Genomic DNA, 10,206 nt, shown 5'->3' with positions numbered 1-10,206 from the left:
TCTGTGTAGGGTAGAGTTGGTTGGGTTATAAAACATGCTACTTGTACTGCTCCATGGAACTCGGCAGCCAGCAAACAGGAAGGCAGAGCTGGATTTCAGTTTGGCAGTGTGAACTGTGCTACCTGGAAACCAGCGCAGCAGCCGAAGAGGGAGACTTCTCAAGGAGGCTGCAAGTGCTATTTTCTTTCAGCTTCTCTGCTCACTAATTTCTTTCCCATGCCTCTACCTACCTTCTGGGAAATAGGGAGAGAGGTTCTTTACCAGGATCCTTAGGCCATACAACAAAAAGCTTAACAGAAATACCCTTTTACCAGCAACTGTATTCAACAGTGATCCATATGTATTTGTGTACATTTTTAAGCATGACAGAAAGGTCTGAAGTTCTGTGTTGAAAGTTAATTCATTCTCCAGGAACAGACTCAAAAGTATTTCTTACAGAGGTCAGCCACATCGTGGTGTGTAGCACTGTGGGCCCATGCCTGTCTGTTCCCGTAGGCTCTTAGGGGAGAGGTTAATGACCTAAAGAAGGAAAACAGCAAAAAATGTTTCATTGATAGGGACTGTTGTGTGGAAGGAGTGTATACTTCCCCACAAAGTTTTGAGAATGGTTTTGCAGTTGAGCAGAAGTTTATTGCAGGCTGAGATGAGCGGAAACCTGTTTGCTAGTACTGTTCCTGGCTTAACCTGGTACCGCTGACAGCTCAAGAGGGGCCTGGGAAGATGTTTTCTGAGCGCAAGGTGGGCTGCATAGGGAAGAGGGAGGAAGGATGGGCTGAAATAAAGTTACCCAGTTGCTGTTATCTTCAGCCTGTGACTGAGCTGCACGACTCATTCCTCCCTCGGGGGACACAGGTGCGCAGAGCTCTTTTTCTTTAATCACTCACATAAATTAAATTTATTCCTTTGCATTAAAATAATTAAATAAAGCTACGCCCTGTATCTTTTAGTGCCAGATAATATCTTTGAACCTTTGGCTCACCATTTTGCTATCAGCTGCAAGGTATTTTCCAGGGTGTGCTTAACCAATTTTACCATTGTCCTGAAAAGTGTTGTAGGCAGAGAAATCCCCTGATAGCAATCAATGTTCATACGTACTTTTAATCACTGTATCCACTGGGAATAATGATTTCCGGGCCTCTCTTGAAGTCCACCTGCCCCACACTAAGATGAAAGGGACTTCCATGCTGTGGATCAAGTGGCACAGGCTTGATGTTTACCAGGATATTAGGCACAAATTAAAATGGTTTTGAAGAATATTGATGTGGGTCTGAGGCTGGCCAGTTGCTGGTGAGGGGATGATGCTGCCAAGTCTGGAGCAGATTGGCAAGGAGCAAGAACAGCCTTTGCCTTTCCTATATCCCCTAAGGGGTTTCTCCTGCTCTTCTTACGACACGACACTACTTGCAAAGGTGCAGCAGCATACGTGTTTAGGATGGAGGTGTGTGCTTTGGGAACAGGGTTTGTGTGCTTTCCAGGTTAGGAATGATTTTCCTGGGTTCGTCGTGGCTTGTCTTCTGATTGTTGAACTTGTAGATTTGGAAAGCCTACTGCTTGGTAGCTGGCGCATCACCCCAGACTTGGCTCTTTGTTGCTGCAACTTGGTTTCTAGCCAAAAACATCAAAGGGGCTCAGCGGCAAATCTCTGCTGCTTCCTCCCTGGCAGATGCTTGATTTGTATGGAGTCTGCCGCCTGTAGAAGCAGCAAAATGGTTTGTGTTGTACCAAACTATCTTTACTTGGAAGTCTTATAAGAATGGCATTCTGTGGTTGGGTACTGGCAGATCCACCACTTCTGAAATGTCCTTATGTTTGGTTTAGGCAGTTATTTGCGACTGACTGTTGAGCAATATAAATCTCTCTTGGCATTGAGACCTGTTCCCCACCTGCCACTCCAAGAACATTCACTGATGCTTCTGTGGAAACAGATGTACTTTTATTTGCACCCTTAGGAAAAAAGCGTTACAGAACAGTCTTCGAGCTACTTGGCTTTGGTAAAGAGGGAAGGGCAGGGAACGCCTAAAGCTCTGCAGCAGCCCCACAGATATGGCATTGGCCATCTGTCTATGAACGATGGCTGTGACTCAGAAGAGAGATCAGGAACTCCTCTTGAGTAAGCATTTCCCAATGAGGCAGTCTCACAACTCCTTCTCCCCTTCCTTCACTTCAAGAATCTCAGGGGATTTTAGAAAAGGGTCAGCACCGTTAACAACTAACTCTGTGTAGCCAGGAAAGAAAGCAGCATTTAGGTCAGGAATCTTACTGTCTGTATGTGTGAGAATGAAACCTCTGCCCTCCAGCTGAGGGAGTAAATGGTTGTTGGCTTCGTGTCTGAGGCACACAACTGGGTTGGTCGGGCTCTGGGCTTTGCAGGTCCCTTGTATTCTAATTTCTGTCTCTTACTGTCTTTTATTTGCAGCTCAAAGACATGTCCTCACGTACATGGAGGATGCGGTGAGCCAGCTGCTGGAGAACAGAGAAGATATTAGTCAGTATGGCATTGCCAGGTTCTTCACTGAATAGTAAGTACATCAGGAGGCTGCCAACAGGGCAGCCCGAGGGGGGCTTTTGGAAACAGGCAGGGTACATGGAGAATGGAGCTGGGCACATGCTGATTGTGTTGTGAATGCTGGATTTCAGCGGGTGAGCCAAGGGCTACCTAAGCATGTTTCGGAAACGTGCATGGGTTTCGTACAGGTCGGTACCTCCCCTATACAAACTCTCATGTGAAGCAGTCACTTTGGGGAACAGAACTTTTGAAAGCACACATAAAACCAGATTCAGCTTGTCTTAATCAGGGCTGTTAGCATCAAAAGCAGAGACTGCTTCTGGTTTCAGCAGCACTTGTTCTTCCTTTTTCTGAGTATGAATTTGAACTGTTTTGTCTCCTCGTGTGATTGTTGTCCTGTTGAATGTTTTAATAGAATTCCTCTTCCTCCCTTATAACCTGCATACGTCCTTAAATAGTGAACATAATAATTAGATAATCTCTTCCTACTAATTTGGAAAGATTTTTTAGGGGAAAAACTGTGTGCTGGTCTTCAGTGTTGTTGATATTGACTCAGCCAATTGCTGTGTGTTTTGCCAACTTGATCATGTCTTGCACAATGTCTAAAACCCTTCCAGGAAGCTTCATTAAAGATCTGTTGGTAAAGCGTCTACTTGCAGTGGTTACAGGTTTCTGCCTTTTGATGCCCATGTGGGAATCCTTCCTTGCTTGCTTCCTTTCCTGTTGCTTTTTTCTGAGGCAAATCAACGTGAAGAGCATTTTACAGCAGTCTGTGCGCTACAGCAGTGGAGGAGGATCTCAAAGCGTAGGAGCGGCCTTCTTTCCCAGTTGACCACAGCTTGAGGTTTTGTTTGTGGGTTATTGTTGTTGGTGTTGGTGGTTTTTTGTTGTTTTTTTTTTCCTGTACATCAGTGTCCATCTAATCTCCAAATGAGGTCTAACTTGCTAATTTGACTGACTGGACAAGTTGCATTGTATTTTCTTGCCCCATGCACATTTTGAATTTTTAAACAGCTGATATTCTCGCTGGTAAATGAGTACCTGAGATAAATACTGCAGCAAGTCTGAGGGAAATTCTCAAACTTTTTTTTTTTTTTTTTTGAGATAGGATAGCAAGCAGCAGTTCAGGACTAGTGTGGTTTTGACCATCTTGGCAGAGGAGGTAAGATACGGCCATCTTGCTGCATCTGTTTATATAACAGATCTGTTGGGTAGATGGCATTGTTACAAGAAAATATGGTTTCCTGGTGGTACCTTATCTCTTTTGCTCTCAACAAAGTACTTCCAACTTTCACTTGGCGTGAATCATCCATGGTGCAAAATCTGGAAGGCCCATGCGAAACAGTAAAAAGGAGATTTTACTAGAAGAATCAAACAGCTTATCAAGGCTGCTTAGTTTTCCTGTTAACCTTTCTCTGTAGCTTAGTGTAACTAGTATGAGTACTGACTTTAAAAGACCTCAGAAATCTGTTTTGGAAGCAAATAATACTTGGTACAACATGGATTTTATAAGGCGATTGGTATTTGTTGTTGTTGTTCATGAAGTAGCTTAAGCTCTCAAAATGCACTCCCTCTTTGTAGACCACCAAAGTTAAAAAATGAACAGTATTGGGAATGAGACTCTTTACAACCCAATGAACAGGATACTTCCACATTCTGAGCAAGTTGCAGTGGTCACTGTTAAGGGAGGGTTGTGGAGAATTCATCACTGAGAGTAGGTATTGGGGACAAACAAAGGTACAACCTGTGCACTTGATATGACTGGGAATCGTGATACTCTGTCTGATGTAGGTGAGTCTCCTCAGAAAGTAACACTGAGACTGGTCAGCTGAACAGACAGTGAACAGGAGCTTGAGGAAGATGAAGAGCATGGCTACAGTGACCTCCACCCGCCAGCAGGATTTCTTTACCAGAGTTGAAGGCAAGGTGGCTCTGAACTACCCAGCTGAGATGGTTATCCAGGCATCCCTGCAGATCAGTTCTGGTTTGCGCCTGCTTTTAAGCTGACACCTCAGGGCCTTTTCTAAACTTGTGATCATACATACTCAAAAAATTAAATGGTGAGCAAAAGGTCTTCCACGGTTTTTGAAACTCCTCCCGTTGCTTCTCTATAGTATTTCTTGATCACAACATCTTCCTTTCACTTCCTATTCCTCTTCTACCTCTGACAGAATAAATAGTAATTCAAGATCGTTATAACAAACAAAACTGTCACCATGGAGCACAACCCTCTGATTTACCTAGGTGCTGGAGATAATGTTTTTCACATTTATTTTTGAAATAAGATGTGAATTTCTGCAATGAGTTTTTGTTCACACTGAGTGTTCTGTGGAGCTTCTGGTTTCTCAAAGACAGGAAAAGGTTTCATGTTAGTTTTTTCTGTGAGTGATATAGAACTAGTCATTCTCTTTTTTTTCTTTCCTTTCTGATTTTTGTTTTTTAATACTATGTCTGGAGTTTAACAGATCAAACTGTGTCCCTGTACCAAAGCACAAACAGACTTAGTAATTTTGAGAGCTGTGAGGTTCTTAAGATTTGAAGTGTGGGTTTCTTTATTTAAAGTGGAGAATAAATGATCAGCACTATGGGTGTAGGTAGACTCAGAATACAAGGTTTCCTGTTATGAAATGATCATATGTTCTGGCTCCCAGGGCTTGGTGGTGAGCCCTTGCTGCCCAATAGATTTCTGTTCATCCATGCAGCTGTCAACATTTGTTCAGGCTGTGCTTTGAAGGCTACACTGCTTTTGTATTGCTCTACTAAGCAAATAGCTTGATCTTGATTTTAATCTTTGATATCAGTATCTTTGAAGTCAAAGATAACTTGTGAGATTCCAGAAGGTTTGTGTTTTCCTTGTTCCAGGTTATTTTAAGGGAGAGGATTGGCGTGTGTATTTTGAGGTATGCTGCAATGGTTTGCAATGAAGGGACTTGGTATTAGGGTGTTGTGTTTTTCACATTGTGCTTTTCAAATTTATTTTCACTCAAAATTAGGGAACAAGCCCAGGGTTTAGAAAGCTAGCAGGTAGGCCCAAGCAAGTGAGTGTTTATGGATTTTTTAAGTGTGTATGGGTTACAAAGACAACTTCTGTAACTTTTCATAAATAATGAAGTTAGTGTATGAAGGACAGGTGTTAGATATTCTCCAAACTCTTCTCAGGGGGCACACTTCTCAATAGAGTGGTGTTCCATGGACCTCTCTTGCAGGATTTACCATTGAAGAGCAATCATGGCCTTTCCGTCATGCATTGCAATGCCCCACTTCACCATGAGTCACTTCAAATCTGTGTAGCAGTTAGAACAACTATTTTTATGGATAATTAAGAAAATTTAGTTGGGTTTTAGCTTACATGGATGAAATTTCAGAGCTGAAAACTATGTAGTCATGTAGCTCTGTATGGATCAAGCAGTAAGTGTTTGGCAGGCAATGAGTGTTTCTAGTTGCTTCTAGAAAATGAAACTGTGTATGTATTCCACTGCTATCCACAGCCTGGCACCAGGATTGCTGATTGCAGAGGGCTGACCTTCATCTCTATAGTTCTCCTTCCAGAATAGTTTTAGTCTTCAAGGATATTTTTTTCTTCCACTTTATTCCATTCTTAATTTGTCCCAATCATGTGCTCATCTGCTTTCAGTCTTGGGAGTATCTTGAGGCTACCCTCATCTGACTTACTCCTGACTCTTATCAATCACCCTTCTGCCAATTAATCCACATCTTTTAGCTAAATGAATAAAATTATGCCTCTGTTAGGACTAGTCCTGAATTTATAGATGTGCTGAAATGCTACTGGTATTTGTTCATTATAAACCCAAGAAACCTCTGCTCTGCTTTTGAACCTCTGTGAAGTGCAGACTCTTGAAAGCCCTCTGTGTAATTACACACTAATGCTGCCTAACTTCTGTGCCAACATATCTTAAAGGGACATGTTCCTCCTGTGCATTATCATCCTATTTTCTTGATCTTTCCCGTACTGAAGAAAAACAGGGCCCCCATGCTAATGCATTTGGTCACGGAGAGGGAATGTGCATAGCATCCCACTTTATATTTTCTGGGATCTTAAAGGGAGCCTTTGTGGCTTTTTTTCACTTCAGCTGGAAGAAGCAGCACAAAAAATTTTTGACCAATAGACTTCCAACTAGAATTGTTTTATTTTCTTCTGGGCCACCCATTTGCTTGAAACTTTCTCTTCCAGCTTGCAAGTAAATGTGCTACTCTGTTGCAGACTCTCTGGAAAGCTCAGAGGTATTAATCAGTGATAATTTACCACATACAGAAAACTTTTCTTCCTATCATTTTTATAGTTTGATAAACCAAACACAAGTGAACTGGAGACACAGGAAAAGGCAATTTTTGTCTATGTTCTTCTCCAAAAACACTTCTTGTTTTGTTTTCTTTCTGGTGAAATGTCTCCCTAACTACCTGCCAGCTGGAGCATGATTGAGAAAAACATCTTGCTTTTACCTTCCAGATGCAGCATTACTTCCATTGGGCTCTGCAAACTGATGCCTGAGATCCCCTTTTTCTGTGAAGGATGCTTCTGCTGGCTCTAACTTGAAGTGCCCCTGCTGGATCTTATGTGACAGTTTGATAATATTTATCTGAGAAGCTGTCTGTGCTGTTTGTGTTTGGGGGGATTGGGGGCTGGATGCTGCTTTTAGATCTGCTGTGTGCCTGGCCATTCAAAATACCAGGTCTGTGCTGTGTAGAGCCCTGTTTCACACAAAGGAACGTTTGCTTTGTTTGGAGTAACAGAACTGTCAGTGCTATATAGTTTGAGATCCTTGGATAGGAAGATGTTATCGTGGTGAGAAGTATCAACTTCTAGCAATGAAAGTACCTCATTTTTTCTTTCTGTCTGAATTGGCTGGAACAATTTGTTCAATTCATTCCTTAGGGACAAATATGATACTGCTCTCTTGGCTGTCTTTGGCAATAGCAGTGATACAGGCTTTGGTATCAGAAAAAACTTTTGGCTTGTTCAGTCCTGTACTGCTATACTACACTACCTAGATAAATCTGTACAGTAAACAACCTGTCCTCCTCTTTAAAATGTTCTCAGTACCCTTGGGGAAGAGGGCAGGGGGGCAGGGCCGGAATGGGACAGATGGGATGCCCATGAGAAATAAGCCACTCACTGAAGACAACCTTAATTGGCAACTGGAAATAAGCTGAATTATCTGAGAGGAGAGATTCGTAGAGCTAGTTTAGAGCCATCAGGTTGTGGGTTTTTTTTTTTTTTTTTACTCTCTGTATGTAGGCCTTATCATTGTCGTCATCTTGCTGTCATCTGCTCTGCATCTTTCCCCTTTTCACAGTAACTTGTTCTGTCTTGTTCACAAGGATAGTGTAAGCCCTTCCAGACAGAAATGATATTGTACTGCATGTACTTTAGAGCATCTAGCATTGTAGAAAGTTGTCTCCGTGCTTTATACAATTGTAGTATAAACAACAAAAATAGTAGTGAGAAGGTCCTTAGGGCTTTAACAGGTTGTGCCGGATTCCCTTTCTGAGAGATGGAGTCATTCATTAGAATTTTTCAGTAAGACCCTTTGGGGAAGGGACGTCGGTTCTTGGTTTCTTTTTTAGTGTTAGTTCTGTGTGTATTGGTTTTGAGCAACTCAGTAGCCTCTGGGAGGTAACAGTACTTTCAGATTCCTACAGAAAATGTTGATATTCTCTCTGATACAATCTTATGAGTAATTGCAAAAATAATATTTCTTGTGTCCCTCACTCTCAGGATTCCTACGTGTCCTCTGCTCTGGAGAGAAAGACAAAATTATCCCACTCAATGCAAGACTGCACTGAGCTATGTGATCGGCATGAAGCTGCTGATATCCATGACCTAGCTGTGCAGCAGCCCTTTGGGCTGAAAATCTCAGCTGGGATAATGTGCATGATGGCTCCTGACAGGCTCTTACTTGGGATTCCTTGATCCCTAGGGCACTGCGTAAGAGTACTCTCTGTCTCTCCTTTGCCCTTCAGTTATCAGTGGACAGAGAATTAATATTTGCACTCAGACTCAGCACTTGTGCTGGAAGCTGTGAGGTGTAGATTTTGCAGCTAATGTGAATAAGTTGCTATGGAAGAGACATTTTTGAAGGCTCTCTACAGATTAGATGGATTTGCAGGACTGAATTTGTTGATAAATCTTTCTGGGGAAACCTATAATAGTTGCATATTTCTCCACTTAGAGTGTTGCTCATGGACACAAAGCCTGTCTGTTAAAGTCCATTTGTTGCCTTCCAGTCTTACCTCTACAGAGAAGAGTTGTCAGCAGGGGAAAGTCTCTGCCTTGTAATCTATGTTTCTCCAACCCATATTGGAAATGAGATTTCAATACCCCGGTCTACTGTGCGTGGGGTATGTGTTTTGTAGGAGAGCTATGAAAGATTTGGGGGGTGTGGATAACTTGGTTTATTTGTGATTAAAATTGTGTGAATTGTGTCCAGAATCTGTAGATGGGCCACCTGGAGAGTGATGTTTTTATTACAGAATTGCTTGACAGCAGAAACAGCGTTGGTATCTTCATCTGACAGCCAGGATCTATGAATTCCTGATCTTTCCAGAGTTGTTTCTTTGTAATAAACATTGCAACAAGTCCCAGCCTGACAAATATGCTGATTGGGGATGACTGCTGTTGAGTAAACAGCTGGAAAAATCGCATATCTTAATGGGAATAACACACTGATTCCCCCTGTAGTTTGTACATGTTGCCAATATATTGGAAAATGTCATGTTTTCATCCCACATACTCGAGAATCTTACAGGTGAGTACTCAGATGAATCCAAACCTTTGCAAACAAATACAGGGGGGAGGCAGGGAGGTAAAGAAGCTTTTTGGTGAGCAAGACAAACTGGGAAGGCGTGTGGCTAAAGGAGCAACATAGAATTGAACATGAAGGACAACATTTACCATTGATGCTGTGTGTGACAGTATACTCCACTTAGGAAACTTGTAATACTGTTTTGCTGACAGAAAAATCTAGAGAATTTGCCATAGCAGATCAATGTTAATACATGGTTTAGTGGGTTAGGTGGTGTTGGGTTGACAGTTGGACTTGGTGATCCTTGAGGTCTTTTCCAACCTTAATGATTCAGTGATTCCATGATTACTTGATACCAGCACCTTGTCAGCATGGGGTAGTTGTCTGTAGATAACCCTTCACTTATACACTGACTTGGGCTGTACTGTGCTCTTGCTATTTGAAGAGAGGCAATCACAACTTTTATACACTGGGTGGTCAGATTATGATGCTTCTAGTACATATTCAGTGGTGTAGCAGCGCAGTCTTTGCCTGCTTCTTTCCTGTTCCTTTACATAACCTTGACAGGCTGGAGAGGTGGGCCCATGCCAACCTCCTGAAATTCAACAACGCCAAGGGCAAGGTCCTGCATGTGGGTCGAGGCAACCCCAAGCACAGATACAGGCTGGGTGGAGAATGGACTGAGAGCAGCTCTGAGGAGAAGGACTTGGGGGATGAGAAGCTCAACATGAGCCGGCAGTGTGTGCTTGCAGCCCAGAAAGCCAACCGTGTCCTGGGCTGCATCAAAAGAAGAGTGACCAGCAGGTCGAAGGAGGTGATTCTCCCCCTCTACTCTGCTCTTGTGAGACCCCACCTGGAGTACTGTGTTCAGATGTGGGGCCCCCAACATAAAAAAGCCCTGGACCTGTTGGAGCGAGTCCAGAGGAGAGCCACACA

General features: G+C 42.7%; 1 protein-coding gene across 1 annotated transcript in view; it reads left to right on the top strand.

The window, feature by feature from the left end:
• Positions 1-2,070: 2,070 nt before the first annotated feature.
• Positions 2,071-10,206, top strand: part of LOC104462111 (chromosome unknown open reading frame, human C11orf49) — a gene marked incomplete at its 3' end in the record, with an annotated part of 68,224 nt that continues 60,088 nt past the window's right edge. Inside the window, exons 1-2 of the mRNA XM_010073940.1 lie at positions 2,071-2,110; positions 2,417-2,519. Of these exons, the coding sequence (XP_010072242.1) occupies positions 2,071-2,110; positions 2,417-2,519 (143 nt within the window). The remainder of the gene's footprint in view (positions 2,111-2,416; positions 2,520-10,206) is intronic.

This window comes from Pterocles gutturalis, unplaced genomic scaffold (genome assembly GCF_000699245.1).
Source record: "Pterocles gutturalis isolate BGI_N339 unplaced genomic scaffold, ASM69924v1 scaffold27641, whole genome shotgun sequence".
Classification (NCBI taxonomy): Eukaryota; Metazoa; Chordata; class Aves; order Pterocliformes; family Pteroclidae; genus Pterocles; species Pterocles gutturalis.
The sequence above is the reverse complement of the archived record's forward strand: the minus strand, read 5'-3'. Positions and strand labels throughout refer to the sequence as shown.